The 18,467-nt window shown below is 44.8% G+C and overlaps 1 protein-coding gene and 1 long non-coding RNA gene across 2 annotated transcripts in view; both read left to right on the top strand.

Moving 5' to 3' along the window:
* Positions 1-18,467, top strand: part of LOC127004703 (calcium/calmodulin-dependent protein kinase type II alpha chain-like) — a gene marked incomplete at its 5' end in the record, with an annotated part of 123,379 nt that overhangs the window by 21,349 nt on the left and 83,563 nt on the right. The window contains one exon of the mRNA XM_050872793.1: positions 7,985-8,044. Within this exon, the coding sequence (XP_050728750.1) occupies positions 7,985-8,044 (60 nt within the window). The remainder of the gene's footprint in view (positions 1-7,984; positions 8,045-18,467) is intronic.
* Positions 14,052-16,368, top strand: LOC127004519 (uncharacterized). The gene is made up of 2 exons (XR_007757870.1): positions 14,052-14,402; positions 14,554-16,368. It is a non-coding gene; the product is annotated as an uncharacterized LOC127004519 (long non-coding RNA).

Raw genomic sequence — 18,467 nt, 5'->3', positions numbered from 1 at the left:
TAAAACTAACCTAACCTAACCTAACCTAACCTAACCTAAAACTAACCTAACCTAACCTAACCTTACCTAAAACTAACCTAACCTAAAACTAACCTAACCTAAAACTAACCTAACCTAACACTAACCTAACCTAAAACTAACCTAACCTAACGGGTCGGCGGGCAGTAACCCATCAACCATCAGAGCGGTCGTGTGTCACGTCCTGGCCTTGACCGCCCTCCCTCCCACCCACCGTTATAAATGATTTCCGAGGGGTGTTTATGGGGATGAATTTACTCAGAATGCGGAGCTCTTTCTAATGGTCAGGGTAAGAAAAGCCATCTCTAGACTGGTGTACTCCTACAATAATACCGAAAGAAGAAGAATGCGAAGAAGAACTCTAGAAGAAGGATAAGATGGAGATGTAGAAAAAAAGTGGAGGGTGGGTGGAAGAAGACGAAGAAGAGGAGGAGGAGAAGGAGGAGGAGTGGCGTATTTAAAGAAGAAACCACTTATGAGAGAACACTTCATCCTTCCCATTCTCCTCCTGAACTTTCTTTTTTTTTTCTTTCTCCCGTTTCTTTCCCTCCACTGCAAAAGGTATAAAAGGGAACCTGTTTAATTTTATCCCTGACCTTTAAAAACAGTAGTAACAAGAGCCTAAAACGTTGGAGAATACGAGACCTTCTGTTGGTAACTCTACGCTCCTTGCTGCTGAAAGAATGCCGGGCGATCAATATGCCATGAATGTTGTACCAAGTCACTCAGGCCATAAACGGTGTAGTTAGGCATCGATCACTGTCTGTTCCTCTCTGTCTTCTCTTCCGCCTCTCCCTCCCGATAGCAGTGTGCGTTGGGAAAGGCTAAAATTAGGGTGTTATTCTCAAACGCTTCCTTCTGCCTCCGCCTCCCTCACTGACTATATCCAAAGTAGCTGTGTTTCTACCTCAGGAGAGAGAAAAGAAGGGAGGAGAGGGAGAGAAGGAGGGAGGGAGGGAGCTGGTATGAGTGGAGGGAACAAGAGGAAGGAAGGAAGGGAAAGGATGTTGAGGGGAAATTATTATAAGGAAAAATTAAGGAAGTGAGAGAGAGGAAGGAAGGGAAGGACGAGAGAAATGGAGATGAATGGGGATCGCACGAGTGTTGTTTTCTTATGTTTTTCTTTATTCTATCATTCTTTCTCTCCCTGTCTTCTCCTTCCTTCCGGCATATTCCCTTGTGGCCGAGGAGAGAAGGAAGGAAGAAGGGAAAGGAAGGAGAGGGTGAGAGCATACCTTTTGCAGAGGAGGGAAGAAACGAGAGAGAGGAGGAAGGAAGGAAGGAGGGAAAGGAAGGAGAGGGTGAGAGCATACCTTTTGCAGTGGAGGGAAGAAACGAGAGAGAGGAGGAAGGAAGGAGGGAAAGGAAGGAGAGGGTGAGAGTATACCTTTTGCAGTGGAGGGAAGAAACGAGAGAGAGAAGGAAGGAAGGAAGGAGGGAAAGGAAGGAGAGGGTGAGAGTATACCTTTTGCAGTGGAGGGAAGAAACGAGAGAGAGAAGGAAGGAAGGAGGGAGGGAAAGGTAGGCGAGGGTGAGAGTATACCTTTGGCAGTGGAAGGAAGAAACGAGAGAGAGAAAAAAAAGAAGTTCAGAAGGAGAATGTGAAGGATGAGGAGAAGGACAAGGACAAGGACAAGGCTGAAGAGGGGAAAAAAAAGAGCAACAAAAAAGCCCTCTAGACGTTGCTCCTTTGAAAGAAAAAAAGAATGAATGGCCAGGAGAGAAAGGTCAATTTCGGGTGGAGAGGTGCCTTGATATACTCTCCTCTGCACACATACACTCTATACAAGCAAGGATGTAATCGTGTACTGCATCTTTGAACTAATTATTACGGTAAAGTTGAGTTAGTGATTGAGTAAGTCTTAGGTTCCTCCTCCCACGGTAATTAAAGACAGGTGTGGTCATGGGGAACTGGGGGTTGATGGTGGAGAAGGTAGGATGGGAAAGGACCTGACAGCCGTGAGGAGGTCTTGGAGGCGTGGGATGGGGAACCGGGGGGGTGGGGGGATGCAGGTGGAGAAGGTAGGTAGGGGAAGGTAAGGGGGGCGCTTTTTCGCGAGGACCTGACAGCCGTGAGGAGGTCTTGGAGGCGTGGGATGGGGGAAATTAGAGGAGAAGACGAGGCTTCTGAGAGACATATAGTTTAGTGAAGGAACGTAGATGGAGGAGGTTGGGGGGGAGGTGGACTTTTACGTGAGAACATGACCATCGTGAGGAGGCCTTGTGGGCGGTGGGGGGAGGGGGGTGAAGGAGGGAGGAGAAGATGAGGGTTCTGAGAGACATGTCGTTTAGTCTGGGGGAGGAGGAGGGGGGGCGGCTGCTGTGGGGAAATGACGGGCATGAAAAAAATGTGGGCGAAGAAGTGGGTGCTTGGGAGGGGTTACCGAGTGCTTGAGGCGGCTCTGTCTGATCCCTTCCTTGGCCAAGCTCCGAACACCGCCTCTCTTGCGCTCCTCTTTTTTTATTTTTTTTATCAAGGGTATAGTACGAAGAGAAAGTGGGTTAGTGGTGAAGGTCCAGGTGGGGAATAGGAAAGACTCTCCTCTGTGACTGACTTCGCCCCCTTGCCCCGCCCTGACGTCCCACTAGAAAAGACACATTGGCCGGGGTCGGGGTCACGTGCTCCCCTCTCCACTTCTAAAGGAAACATATAAAACAGTAACCGAAAGAAGGAATAAAATAAGAAAATCAAGGAGAGAAAGGAAGGAAAACGGGTAAGGAGTCAGGTCTCACACTCCTTCGTCTCCGTCTTTAAAAGGAAACGAATGAAATAGGAACGGAAAAAAGAGAAAAAGAAAGACAATCAAAGAAAAAGAAAATGAAGGAAAGCGTGAAATAGGAATGGAAAGAAGGAAAGAAGAAAGACAATCAGAGAAAAAGAAAAGGAAGGAAAACGTGAAATAGGAATGGAAAGAAGGAAAAAAGAAAGACAATCAAAGGAATAAAAAAGGAAGGAAGAGGCAGACACCAATTAATTAAAGGAAGCAAATAAACAAGAAAAGAAGGAAAAAAAATCAAGGGAATGAAAAATGAAGGAAAACTTGAGAAGGAAGGAAGAGATCGACACCAATTAAAGGAAGGAAATAAACGAGGATAGAAGAAAAAAAAAATCAAGGGAATACAAAAGGAAGGAAAAATTGACAAGGAAGGAAGAGATCGACACCAATTAAAGGAAGCAAATTTACGAGGAAAGAAGGAAAAAAATAAACAAAAGAAGGAAAACTTGACAAGGAAAAAAGAGACAGACACAAATTAATCAAAGGAAGCAAATAAACGAGGAAAAATAAAAAATAAAAATCCAGAAAAAAATGAAGGAAAACTTGAGAATGAAGGAAGAGAGAGACCGACGCCAAGGGGAGAGTGAGAGAAAGGGGAAGGTCACTTGGAATTATAGTCTTTTTCTTTTTTCCTCCTCACAACAAACGGCCTACGACTTAAACTCACTGAAGAGGAGAGGAGAGGATCAACACGCCTCTCCACCCGAAAACTGACCTCTCTGGCTTCTCATTCTTTACTCATCCGTCAGAGCAGCAAGGTATAGCAGATTTTTTATGCTATTTTATCCTTTTTTCCCGTTGAGCTTTTTTTATTTATTATTTTTTTACAACAAAGGAGACAGCTCAAGGGCACACAAAAAAAGGAAACAATAATAAAAAAAAGCCCTCTACTCGCTGCTCCTAAAAAGAATCAAAAGAGGTGGCCGAAAGAGGGGTCAGAATCAGGAGGAGAGGTGTCCTGATACCCTTGCTGCTTCCCTTGCCGTAAAAAAAAGACAACTCTCTGACTATGGATTTTTTTTTCTCGTTTTACATCGGGTCGGAGGGTTTGGGGGGAGTATCCTGCCTCAACTTGGTAATATAGACGCGAACACGAGCCTCCCGCCGGCCCCTGAGGTGGCTGGTGTGGCTCAGGTGTCGGCAGTGGCTCACTCCTTCTCGGCAGCGTTGCCAAATTATCGTACTCATCGCATTTCATTTTCGTAGTTGCTGACCGATAACTATAACAACAAAGAACGAAAAACATCAATATTCAACAGTTTTAGCACCAACTTTGATTTTCTCACGTTACTTGTGTAGGTACGAAAGTTTGAGGTATAAAAATGATAGATACGATATGTGGTTAATACGATAATTTGGCAACGCTGCTTCTCGCTCCCTCTCGCTCTCCCCCGTAGCCAAGGTCCGCGCCAGGTGGCCACTCGACGCCCGGCTCAGGTGTCTCGTCTCGTCTGGGAAATGAGGACCATATTCTTTAACATCTCGACGCCCTCGCACACATATCTGACACGGCTTTAGTAGGAGTTGTGTGTGTCTGGGGGGGCATTTCCAGAGGTACCGTAGTTTAGTGACCGTGGTGGTAGTTTGACACTTCTTCCGTACCATGAACCTAAGAAACACTCATGAAAACCCAATTAATCTCCTTTTCTTCTTATCATTTCGACGCCGGCGATAAGGGAGATTAGGAAAGGGGATAAGGGAGATTGTAAGGGGCGATAAGGAAATATGGAAGGGAGATAAGGTAGATTGGGGAGGGCGATAAGAAGATTGAGAAACGATAGGAGCTTGGAGGGGCGATAACACACCTATTTGACACGCTTTTCGTCGAAGTTGTATATGTGTGAGGGGACATTTCCAGAGGTAGTTAATGACCCTGGTAGTAGTAGTAGTAGTTTGACCCTTCTTCTGTACCTTGAACCTAAAAATCCACTCGCTAGACCTTGCTAGAACCCGATTGATGATCTTTTGGGCCTTTGGAAATAATTGATGTGAGGAACAGGAAGAAACGTTTGACAATATTAAAGTGAATGTCTTGTTGGGGGTTTGCTGCCGTGGGTGTGTCAGGGTCAGAGGGGGACGATGAACCCGTGCTGTCCATGTATATACTCGCTTGTGGTTCCTGCCGACCGCGATAAGGGAGACTATGAGTAGCGGTAAAGGAGTTTGTAAGGGGCAATAAGGGAGATTGTGAGGTGAGAAAAGGGGGTTTGTAAAGGGTGATAAAGTAGATTGGGAAGGGCGATAAGGGAGATTGTATGTGGCGATAAGGGAATATGTAAGGGAGATCGAAGGGAGATAAGGAAGATTGGGAGGGGCGATAAAAGACTGAGAGACGGTAAGAGGGTTATGGAGGAGCTTGGAGGGGCGATAAGGGAGATTGTATGTGGCGATAAGGGATTATGTAAGGGAGATCAAAGGGAGATAAGGAAGATTGGGGATGGCGATAAAAAGATGAGAGACGATATGAGCTTGGAGTGGCGATAAAGGAGATTAGGAAAGGGGATAAGGGAGATTGTAAGGGGCGATAAGGAAATATGGAAGGGAGATAAGGTAGATTGGGGAGAGCGATAAGAAGATTGAGACACGATAGGAGCTTGGAGGGGCGATAAGGGAGATAGGGAAGGGCGATAAAACAGGGTGAGAGAGAGGGGAGAAAGGGGAGCAGAGAGGGACGATGAGAACGCCCTCCCCTCGCCTCCACTTCCTGGCAGAGCTTGTGTATATCATGAATACTTGGCGGGGAGCTGGGCGTGGGCGGGGGGCGGGGGAGGGAAGGAGGGGGAGCGGAGGAAGGATGGCTGGAGGTGATTGAGGTAGGGTGAGGGGGTCGGGGAGGGGGGGGGGGGCTGAACGTATCCTTCGGTATCCTATTTGCCGCGATCCTTCTCCCGTCGCTCCGCTCGAATACGTTTTGACCACTCCCTGTGATTCCTGATTTCCATTTTATCCTTTTTGTATTTCTTCTTTTATTTCCTTCTTTCTTTCTTTCGTTTTCTTATGCTTTTTCTTATTCTTTCCTTCTTTCTTTCTTTCTTTTCTTTCCTTCTTTCTTACTTTCGTTTTCTTATGCTTTTTCTTATTCTTTCCTTCTTTCTTTTTCTTTTTCTTTCCTTCTTTCTTTCTTTCGTTTTCTTATGCTTTTTCTTTTTCTTTCCTTCTTTCTTTCTTTTTCTTTCCTTCTTTCTTTCGTTTTCTTATGCTTTTTCTTTTTCTTTCCTTCTTTCTTTCTTTCGTTTTCTTATGCTTTTTCTTTTTCTTTCCTTCTTTCTTTCTTTCGTTTTCTTATGCTTTTTCTTTTTCTTTCCTTCTTTCTTTCTTTTTCTTATGCTTTTTCTTTTTCTTTCCTTCTTTTTTTCTTTCGTTTTCTTATGTTTTTTCTTTTTCTTTCCTTCTTTCTTTCGTTTTCTTATGCTTTTTCTTTTTCTTTCCTTCTTTCTTTCTTTCGTTTTTTATGCTTTTTCTTTTTTTCCTTCTTTCTTTCTTTCGTTTTCTTATGCTTTTTCTTTTCCTTTCCTTCTTTCTTTCGTTTTCTTATGCTTTTTCTTTTTCTTTCCTTCCTTATTTCGTTTTCTTATGCTTTTTCTTTTTCCAACCAGACGAGGAATCAAAGAGGAGGAGGAGATGGACACACACACACACACACACACACACACACACACACACACACACACACACACACACACACACACACACACACGGCTACATACAGGGACTTCCTCCTCTAGCTCCTCTTCCTGTGCCTCCTCCTCTAGCTCCTCCTGATCTTCCACCTCCTCCTCCTCCTCCTCAACGATTTAATTTTTCCTCCCCACCTATTCCTTCACTCCCTCATTACTCCTTCACTCCTCAATGCCTCTCAAACGTCTTCACTTCCTTACGCCACTCAATCCCCCGACCTCCCTCCCCGATCTCACGCACTCACGGGCTCTCGGGGGCAAATATCACCCATGTATGTGGTCAGCAATGTCTATATAGTAATTATATTGACATTGGTGGTCAGTGGCGTTATACCAGATGGAATGTCGAGCTCGGAACATTGCATACATCATTTCCAGGTCCTAAATCTGTCTCTGCCACACCTGGAACGATAGCCAATTCAAGTTAGTGTTAAAACCGTAAAGTATCGATGTTTTTCTCGTATACGTATTGGCCCGACACCGAAGAATATGATGTGTTAAGTAGATCTGGTTGACGTTAGTTGATGGGTTAAGTAGATCTGGTTGATGTTAGTTGATATGTTAAGTAGATGTGGTTGACGTTAGTGTCGTGGTGGTGGTCGTGGCGGAAGGACGCACCACCAAGGACGCGGGTAGTCAGGCAGGCAGTCGCTTCCCCTCTATTGACAGTCCACGGCAGATGATGTTAGCAGGGGCGGGAGGGAGGACGGACTGACGCTGGCTAGCCTCCAACTCATTATTGGCCTCGAGTTCATCCTGGGATTGGAGGGAGAGAAGATGAAGAGAAGGAAGGCGGTAGTCAGGGGCGAGGAAGGGAAGGAAGGAAGAAAAGGGAGAGAGGGAGGGAGGGGAAGGAAAGACGAAACGAAGGAGATTGAAGGAAAGATTGAAGGGAGGAAGGGATGGGAGAAAAGATGAAGGAAGGAAGGAAGAGAGGCAGTTAAGGAGCAAGAATGGAAAGAATAAAGGCAGGGAAGGAGAAAGGAAGGAAGAGGGAAGGAAGAACGAAGAATAGGGGACTGGTAAGGTGCTAAAAGGAAGGAAGAAAGAAAAAATGAAAGAAAGGAAGAAAGAAAGATGTAAGTGCACTGGTTCTATAGTTGCCTTCAAACTGACCATCGTGCGAGGAAAGGAGGCATGGGCGAAGGAGGAAAGAAAGAAGGAAGAAAGGAAAGAAGGAAGGAAGGAAGGGTGTGAGTGCATCGGTCCTATATTACCCTTCGACATGGGAGAAGAAAAAAAAGTAAAGAAGGACGGAAGGAAAGATATTTGCGACTTATTTCTCCATCAGCCATCGCAGGTCCTTTCCACACCCTTCCGGAGCCTCCCCCCGCCCAGGGACGCGCTCTGACGATGACATGAAGGGCGGGAGAATTTTCACGCTTCCTCGTTAGCAGCTGTGTTAAAGAAAACTCTCTCTCTCTCTCTCTCTCTCTCTCTCTCTCTCTCTCTCTCTCTCGCGCTCAATAAGTGTCTTTCTGTGTTATGTAATGTTTTCTCTTTCCTTTTCAGATTTCCAGAAGCTCGAGAGGGAAGCAAGAATCTGCAGAAAGCTCCAGCACCCCAATATAGGTAAGTAGGGCTTGGCGTGGCGCTTCGTCCCATTGTGTTGCGTTGTGTTGTCTCTTTTGCGTTTCCTAAGTTCATCTCCCCCTTCCCCTTCCCTTCCCTTTTGGTTTTTGCTTCTCTACCACTATGATGACAACGCCCCTCTCTCCCTCTCGCTCTCTCTCTCTCTCTCGCACCTGCTTCTCGGCACACCATCACACCTGCACACCTACCTGCCCTACTTACTTTACCTGTTCCTGCATCCGTTCATTGCCTCGCCGTAGCGCGTGACACATCTTTCTCACCTCACTTAGCTAGCTCTCTTTATCTCCCTTTCTCTTTCTCTCTCAGCCTTTCTCTTCTTCTTCCTCTTTCTCTCTCTTCTCCCATGTCACCTGTGCCTGCTACGTATATGCAGTCCCTGATATCACCTGCCTTGTCACCTGTCACATATCTCCCAGCATGTTAATTCTTCCCTCTCTCACACCTCGCGCACATGCCCCGGCAACTCACGCGCCCAGCCTCGCATCGCCTCACCTCACCTCACTTCACTTCACTTCGCCTCTCCGCGCTGCTTCTAGTCTATCGTTTCATGACATGCTTGCCTCCTCGCTCACCTCACTCAACCCTGACATGATATAACAATCTGTCTCTGTACACACACACACACACACACACACACACACACACACACACACACACACACACACACACACACACACACACACACACCAAATTCATGTTCTTTAAAAAAAATATATCCATACATCTATTGATTCTCTGTGATGAAATGTGATAAAATTCTGGGTATTACGAATTTGAATCAGTCATGAAAGACACACACAAATAAGTAAGGTAAGAACACACACACACACACACACACACACACACACACACACACACACACACACACACACACACACACACACACACACACACTTCCTCGCCCCATAATTTGCTTCTCGCCACAGCCGCCTCGCATCCACCATCATTTCAGTCTTCATTTCAGTTCTTGACGATTTTCTTTCTTTTTATCCTGCTCATCGTTCCTTTTCTCTTCCTTTTTCCTGTTCACCTTATGATTTGTTTGGTTTCGCTTCACCTGACCTTTCCTTGTTGACCTTTCCATGTTGCATTATCTTGTTTACCTTTGAATTTTTAAAAGACTGTCACATTGTTTGTTATCCATACGTTATACATTCTGTCAGGACTATTACTACTCTATCTGGACACTGTACCTGACACCTGCTCTCAACACCTTACACTCAACTATTTCGTCAACACAAACAGCCACTTCAATAACACAACCCCTGTGCTACATGTTTCACGCCTCCCCGTCACTTATTCCACCAACACCTGACTCTTGCCACTCCTGAGGCGGCGTCACACCGGCTGTTTCTGACGAGCAACGAACCGAGCGTCGAGATTTGCTTGACGAGGTTTGCTCCCGGTCTTGACGCGGAGCTGCTTGGCGAACTGGCAGCAAAATTTACGCTCCAGTGCATTTGGTTTAAACATCAGAACATCTTTGTCTTGACAGCTTTTCCCCATGTCCATACGGGGCCGCTGTTTTGAGTTATAACTTTAAGTTTAAGACTGGATGCTCCTCCTTGACGTCACGAGGAGACTCTGGGGTTGGAACCGCCTGGCCCGGGTTCCGCATACCCAGGGGTGGACGGTTCAACTAGACTTTCCTGGGTTTGGATTTCAAGTCTATAAAGTGTTACATATAGTGCATCCATTTATAGAATGGTGTCAAAACTGTTGTTAGTAGAAAATTATTTGGATCCTGTCGGCCGCTACTATATGTGAGCACATGCCATGGCCATTTCTTCTTTCTCAATCCTCTTGCAACGCCACGCACGGCAGTCACCGCGGCTCACTGCGTCACGGGTCACGGGGTGGAGGCAGCAGGCGCCAGTGCCGAGACTGTTTATTTACATCGGACGTTCGTGGCTCGTCTAAGTATAAGGATAAGGTGAACTTGCTGTCCGGCACTAGCCAGCCGCTCGAGCCTGTGTCTCGTCAGTCGTGGCCCAATGTGACGCCGCCTCCACTACCTCATCACTGTACCTGCCACCCACTGGTGTCATCCTGCACACACACACACACACACACACACACACCTATTTCCTGCACATGAACCCAGTGTTACACCTGCCCAATCAGTTTCCCTTAAGGCTTGACTCTTTCTTCAGCATTTTCTACGTACACACTTACACACACACACACACACACACACACACACACACACACACACACACACACACACACACACACACACACACACACACACACACCTGTTTCGTTCCTATAGCCCCAGTGTTACATGGTTATGTCTACTCACTGTTCCCCCAGTACTGACCACTCTCGCTTCAGCCACTCCATGACACCTTGACTCTAGGCCACGTGTGTTGTTGCTTGCCACACCTGTCTCTCCCACACCCACGCAGCGTCTAATCAAGCAGCGTCACCCTCCCCTTACTTACCCACCTGGTAGTGTTCGCATCACTCTTGTCTGTGCGCCGCTGGTCCCTCCATGTGACAACGTGTGGCACCACAATCTGTCTGTGTGTCTGTCGTCGCTCCGCCTCCTCCTCTCACTGATGCACACGTAGTTACTTACTCAATACGGCTGCCACACCTCCCCTCCCCTCCCTCCCTCCTCCCTACACACCCTTGCTACTTACTCCACATCAGCCACTCTCTCTGCCTTGCCACTTTCCACCCCGCCCTCCACCCCCTCCCCTCCACTCTCCACCCACACCCTTGCTTCTCCACATCACTCACACCTCCACCTTGCCTCTCTCACACCTGCCAGCCTCCTCCTCTAACACCTGCAGGTAAGAGAGCGTGAGACCAATCAAAGTCACCTGTTGTAGTAAGGTTATAGAGGTGCAGACGGAGAGAGAAAGTAATAAGCGTGGCGACCCGAGAGTTATAGAGGTCAGGGCGGACAGAAAAACAAGTGGAAAGATGGGAAGGATGAAGGGAGAGGTGGAGGACGTTGGGAAAGGCCTTTGTTCTGCAGTGGACGGATGAAAATGGCTGATGATGATGATGATGGTGATGATGTCGAGGTGTTGGTTTCCAGTCCCGCCGTTGTGTCTTTCCTTGCACGAGTCTGAGGTTGAAAGAGATGATGATGATGATGAACGCTGACGAAGGGCTGACGAAGGGATGAAGGGACAGTTTGGCAGCCTTGGCCCCGCGCGGAATAAGAAAACTTTGATTGACTTTCCGTGTGTGTGTGTGTGTGTGTGTGTGTGTGTGTGTGTGTGTGTGTGTGTGTGGTGCTACGTTGCCGGTTTTCTTTTGTTTGTTTGTTTGATGATGATGGTTAGGGACACTGTTAGGAGGCTGAGGTTGTTGCTGTTGCTATTTTTGTCGCTCTTTTTCTTCTTATTGTGTCAGGCTTTTTCTCCGTCAGGTCGAGTCAGAATTAACTAGGGCAGGTTAGGTTGTTATTGTTGTTGTTGTCGTTATTGCTGTTATGGTTGTAGTGGCGTTTTGTTCCTGGGGGGGGGGGGGGGGGGTCAGGTGAATTCAGGAGGTAGATTATATTTTACCTTTTTCTTGCTTTATTTACTTTTTTTTTCTTGCGGTAGTGGAGTAACACGTAAACGGGAGAGTGAATCAGGGTCGTGTGTGGGTAGGGGGGAGGGGGGCAAGTTAAGTCAAGGTAACAGGTAGAGTTTGAAGTGACAGGTATGCAGAACCCCAGACCGTGTAATTCTCTCCTGGTATTACCTTGATGGATGGCCTTCCCTCCTCCCTCTCACTCTCACTCTCACTCTCCTACCCCTTCCTCCCTCCCTCCCTCCTCACACGCATTCCTCAGGTTAACATGATGGATGAGTATATGCTTACTCCTCTTCCTCCTCCTCCTCTTTCTCTTCCTCATACGTCTTTAGTTTCTTTCTTTCTCATCTCTCTCTTCTTTCTTTCTCTTCCTTCTCTTTTTTCTCCTCTTTCTTTCTTTCTCTAGTTTCTCTCTGTTCTTCATCTTCTTCTAACTCCTCCTCCTCCTCCTCCTCCTCCATCCACCGCGGTATTTGCTTGTCTTGGGAGGTGTGTATAAAGAGGGTGGGGAGGGCGGAGGGGACGCATCTGATTGGCGGTCGATAGAAGAGGAGGGCGGGGCTTGTCTGCCAAATAGACCAGAACTAACTATACTGAGAAAGTGGGAATGTCAGGAGCTACGCAGAGGGGGGGAACTGGCGGGGTAGTGTGAGATGTTAAGGAATCGTTCAGGTTAGGTGAGAGCAAAAAAGTATAAAATAAGTGATTGTGTTAGGTTAGTTTAGGAAGCGCCGAAGTTAGATTTAGAAAGAAGAAAGCATTTACGTTGATAGACTGGAATGGAATGAAGGAGGAGGAGGAGGAAAAGTCATGGTGTATAAAAATAGGAGACAGTAGAGAAATAAAGATTAGAAGGAAGAGAAAGATGAAAAGAAGAAAAAAGAAGGAAGCAGAGGAGGAGGAGGCGGAGAAAAAAGTAGAGAAAGAAACGTTAGAGAGAGAAGGAAGAAAGGAATAAGGAAAAGGAGAAGTAGGAAGAAGAAGTGAAAGAAGAAAAGAAAGAGGAGGAGATAAAAGAACAGAACATAAGGAAGTGATTATGTCAGGTAAGGTTAGGAAAGGAAGTGTTTACGTGGGTAGGCTGGGATAGACAACCGAGCGAGGGGAGGAGAAGGCGAAGGCGAAGGGAAAGGGGAAGGGTAGGGTCTTTGAAGTCAGGTTAGCCCACGTTTAATCACAGTACAGGATAGGACGCTGAGGAGGTAAAGGGAGTAACTAAATTAAGGAAGAGGGTCAAGCCAGTCTGATAGGCGGTTGGTGAACAAGGAGGAGGAGGAGGAGGAGGAGGAAGAGGAAGAGTAATATGGCGCCACTGTGAAGACCTACACATGAGTTTTCCCTTCATGTGGACTTACGAATAATTAAATGGGTGTAAAGGTTGATGAGAGAGAGAGAGAGAGAGAGAGAGAGAGAGAGAGAGAGAGAGAGAGAGAGAGAGAGAGAGAGAGAGAGAGAGAGAGAGAGAGAGAGAGAGAGAGAGAGAATATAGCAGCTGAATGGGACAAGAGTTACAGTTTATGATGTAAAAATTATAATGAGAGGATTTGGCGGAAGGAAAGCGAGCACGGAATAGGAGAATGAAGTGCCGAACGTTAAGATAAATAAGACCTTAAAGATGCCAGGATGAGAGAGAGAGAGAGAGAGAGAGAGAGAGAGAGAGAGAGAGAGAGAGAGAGAGAGAGAGAGAGAGAGAGAGAGAGAGAGAGAGAGAGAGAGAGAGAGAGAGCAGTAGTAGTAGTAGTAGTAGTAGTAGTAGTAGTAGTAGTAGCAATTTCCATTCCCTTAGCTTCCTGGAGTGGTGGTTGAAAATACGAAATGTAGCTCAGGAAAAAGTGTCCCCAGTTCGTCTCCCACTCGCTGTTTTGCCATGGAAGAAGAAGCCGTTTACCATAGAGTGAACATTGTTTGTGAGAGTCACTGTATAGGACGGTGTATATATATAGAGATAGATAATGTGTGCTATTTTCCGTAGTTTTTCTTTTTTTTTGTAGTGGTGTTGTAAATGATTATAATGTAAGTTGCGGTGATTTAGTATTGCCGTTTTCTATATACACTCTCTCGGCCATATTCTTTTTAAATATTTGGGCGCTCAAGTTAACCTACACTCAGCTGACAAGTCTTTCGTAGGAGTCGTGGGCATTTCCATTGGTAGTTTTATGATCCTGGTGGTAGTTTGATCAGTCTTCCGTAACATGAACGAGAAAAAAAACAACACATGCTAACTTACTGAACCTTCCTTACGACCTTTGGAAATAATTAATGTGAGGGGCAGAACCGTTTGAGAATATTCCATTGGTCGTTTTATAAGATCCTGGTGATAGTTTGATGAATTTCCCGTAACTTGAACGAGAAAAAACAACACATGCTAACTTACTGAACCTTCCTTACGACCTTTGGAAACAATTAAAATGAGAGAAGCGTTTGAAAGTACCGCAGGAGTTGTTGGAATATTCCATTGGTCGTTTTATAAGATCCTGGTGATAGTTTGATGAATTTCCCGTAACTTGAACGAGAAAAAAAACACTCATGCTAACTTAATTACACTCCTTTTCGACCTTTGGAAATAATTAAAATGAGAGAAGCGTTTGAACGTACGATAGGAGTTGTTGGCATTTCCATCTGAAGTTTTATGATCCTGGTGGTAGTTTGATCATTCTTCCGTAACATGAACGAGAAAAAAACAACACTCATGCTAACTTAACTAACCTCCTTTGCGATCTTCAGAAATAGTTGATGTGAGAGGCAGAAGTGTTTGAGAATACTGTCGGACTCGTGGGCATTTCCATAGGTAGTTTGATAGGTCTCCCGTATCATGAAAGAAAGAAAAAAAAACAAGTAAATACTCATGCTAACTTGACCTTCTCTGCGATCTTGGAATTAGTTATTTTGAGAGGCAGAAGAGTTTGAGAATTCTATCGGACTCGTGGGCATTTCCATAGGTAGTTTGATAGGTCTCCCGTAACATGAAAGAAAGAAAAAAAACAAGTAAACACTCATGCTAACTTGACCTTCTTTGCGATCTTGGAATTAGTTATTGTGAGAGGCAGAAGAGTTTGCGATTACCTCTCTCTATGTCTCTCTCTCTCACTCGTTAACATCAAACTCCTCCTCTCTCGCTATATTCGCAAATTATTCTCCCTGAAATAAATGGATTGCTGCAAAAGTTTTATACTCACATCCGCTGTCAGGAAAATTTGGCCGCCTGGATTATTAATTAGTTTGACATCAGCTTCATGTAAAAAAATTCTGGCGTTCATTTTTGGTGGGGGATTTTTTTTATAATAATCTAGAGAAACATAAAGGTCGGTATTCTAAGACACCTTCGCTTCTCACATCAACTATTTATAAAGGTCAAAGAGGGGGTCAGTCAGGTTCTAATGAGTGTTTCTTTAGGTTCACGGTACAGGAGAAGGGTCACACTACCACCAGGGTCATAAAACTACTCCTGGAAATGCCCAAAACTCCTACGAAAGCCTTGTCAAATATGTGAACTTGGGCGACGAAATGTTTAGTAATACGGGCCAAAGTATCTCGTGACTTCGGGTTCACTAAAAACAGTGTTAAGTTCTAATGAGTTTACGTAGTTGTTATAGTTTGACGTAAGGTGCTAGAGTCTATACGTTTGAAAATTATATAGCCTACCCTTGAGCGCCTAGAGAAGCAGAGAGCATTTATTACCTAACTGAACGGGAACATCATATAGGGACAGTACATTAACACTACACTATCAGAGAAAGCTTGAGAAAGAACACTAGGAAAGATTTTTGTCCTGAAGTAATAGTGAAATGATGACGATGATGATGATGGTGATAGTTAATGATGGCAAGTAACTAGACCCTTATAGAAAAAAATAGTGAGTTATTAGTGGCAGAGAGAGAAAAGAAACGAACAAACATTGGGATCATTGTCCAACAGAACCTAATAATGAGTGAGATGATACTGATGATGATAATAATAGTGATAATAGTTAATGATGGCAAGTAACTAGACCTTTATAGAAAAAAATAGTGAGTTATTAGTGGCAGAGAGAGAAAAGAAACAAACAAACATTGGGATCATTGTCCAACAGAACCTAATAATGAGTGAGATGATAATGATGATGATAATAATAGTGATAATAGTTAATGGTGGCAAGTAATTAGTGCGTTATTAGTGGCACAGAGAGGAAAAGAAATCATTGGTAAAGATATCTGTCCTACCGTACCTAATGGAGAGATGATGATGATGATGATGATGATTAAAGATGATGATAGGGAGTTTATGGCAAGTAATCAGACCCGTTTATAGTGTGTGTATATGCGTGTGTTATTAGTGGCGTCTTCACAGGGCCCGTCTCTACGTAGCTCCATTAGTATTCACCGCCCACACCATTGCTCTTGAGGCCGAGGCGGGAGTGACATCAACAAATTTGCAGACCACGCCAAGATGGGCTGACTAATTAGATACTACGCCTCCGATATCGAGGTGGATGTTACAAGGGGGGGACTAATTAACAACTTAGAGGGTTAATAAAGAAGTGGCAGGTGTAGTAGTAGTGATAGTAGTAGTAGTAGTAGTAGTAGTAGTAGTAGTAGTAGTAGTAGTTTGATGTAGATAAGTGAAAATATATTGAAGGAAGAGAAATAGATAGATAGATAGTTACACATGTAATAGATAAGGGGAGAGAGAGAGAGAGAGAGAGAGAGAGAGAGAGAGAGAGAGAGAGAGAGAGAGAGAGAGAGAGAGAGAGAGAGAGAGAGAGAGAGAGAGAGAGAGAGAGAGAGAGAGAGAGAGAGAGAGAGAGAGAGAGAGAGAGAGAGAGAGACAGCAACTGAACGTAGACGACGCCTCATCTGCCTCTTCAACGGGGTGACTAAAAAACATAAAAAAAATAATAATAAACGAGACGACGGCGAATTCTGTCGAGGGCAAAAATATTACGTCTTGTTAAGCTCGCACGAAGACAAGAAGGGAAAAAAAAGTAAGATGGTAGACTGGGATGGAAGAAGAGAGGCGAGAGAGGGAGAGGGAGAGAGAAATGAAGCTGAAGGAGGAGGAGGAGGAGGAGGAGAAGACTCGTTATCGTCTGAATTGTATCGCAACGGTTTGAATTATTAATGAAGAGTTTTAACCACATGAGAGGAGGAGGAGGAGGAGAAGGAGAAGAAGAAGAAGAAGAAGAAGAAGAAGAAAAGAAGGAGGAGGAGGAGGAGGAGGAAAGATGATGAATAGGAGAGAGAGAGAGAGAGAGAGAGAGAGAGAGAGAGAGAGAGAGAGAGAGAGAGAGAGAGAGCGAGAGAGAGAGAGAGAGAGAGAGAGAGAGACAGGTAATCAGAAAATAGCTCGGGAAATCCCACGACTGAGATTGAGTAATTATCATGTGGAGGAGGAGGAGGAAGAGGAGGAGGAGGAGGAGGAGGAAAGGGAGGTTAGGGTTGGGGAATAACTTCATCACTTGCTCAAAATAAATATTGCGGGCGAATATCAGAAAATTGATTACACTCGGAAAATATTGAACGTGGGAATGATAAATTATTGTACATGGTAAGGAGGAGGAGGAGGAGGAGGAGGAGGAGGAAAAGAAGAAGCAGAACATTAACGTGATGATGACGATGTTGATGATGAAGATGGTAACAATATAAAAAAGGAAGGAAGAAAGATAAGAAAGCATTTGAGGATTGAGGAAGGAAGGGAGGGAAGGACGAACGGAAGAAAGAGAGAAAGATGAAGAAAGGAAGGAAGGAAGGAAACAGGGATAGAAGAAAGGAAGAAAGAAAGAAAAAAAGAAAGAAAGGAGGAAGGAAGGAAAAGAAGAGTAATGAACGAGTCGTGTTATTCTTGTCAAGGCGAAAATGGCTGCAGAGAGAGAGAGAGAGAGAGAGAGAGAGAGAGAGAGAGAGAGAGAGAGAAGTAATGATCACGTGACAGCGATTCAGAAAATTGATTAGGCGTCTGCGTTTGATGGGTCTTATTGTGATGAGAGAGAGAGAGAGAGAGAGAGAGAGAGAGAGAGAGAGAGAGAGAGAGAGAGAGAGAGAGAGAGAGAGAGAGAGAGAAGGGAAAAGGAAAAAAAAGAAATCAATATGTAAATGTATTCGCGTAAAAGAATTAAGGAAGAAGAAGAAGAAGAAGAAGAAGACTCATGGTGCATACGAAAGGAAGAAAGTGGAAAAAAAAAAGTTAGAGAGAGGAGAAAGAAAGGATGGAAGGAATAAAGGAACAAGGACACACACAAAAAAACAGGAAAGAAACACGTTGCTCCTGTATATATATAAAAAAAAGATAAAGAAAGAAAGAAATGCGAAAAGAACAAGGAAATAGCTCAAATAAAAGTATAGCAAACAGCGAAGGAAAGGAAACTAAGACGGAAGGAATTTCAGGAACGAGAAGAAGGAGAAGAAGAAGAAAGAAGAAGAAGAGAAAGAAGAGGAAGAACCAACATCAGGACCAGCGGCGAGATTGGTCAAAGCACACAAACAAACAAACAAAAAAACAAAGTCAGTCAAAAGTTAGAAGCAAACAAAACAAAACAAAAAAAACACGGTAACTCAGTCTTTTAAAAACTCTAACACATGCTTCGGGCGAGTCATATGCTAATGGGGAGGAAGCAAATCATCGTTGACTTTCACTGCCAAGCTGCAACGCAAAGCCGAGCGGATTCATAAAGCCGAGAAAACAGTATAATTGAGTCTTGAACCGAAGAGAATGGAACACGAAGGCTAGTGAAATAGGAGGAGGAGGAGGAGGAGGAGGAGGAGGAGGAGGAGAATAAAAGTCGTGGGATAGAGTAGAGAGAGATAAGGCTGAAAAGCAGAAAGGAAGAAGGAAGGGGAACAGGAAGAGGAGGAGGAGGAGGCGATTACAAGTCGTGGGAGAGAGGTGAGGA

This window comes from Eriocheir sinensis, chromosome 28, assembly GCF_024679095.1.
Source record: "Eriocheir sinensis breed Jianghai 21 chromosome 28, ASM2467909v1, whole genome shotgun sequence".
NCBI lineage: Eukaryota > Metazoa > Arthropoda > Malacostraca > Decapoda > Varunidae > Eriocheir > Eriocheir sinensis.
This window is presented reverse-complemented; position numbering and strand designations above follow the sequence as displayed.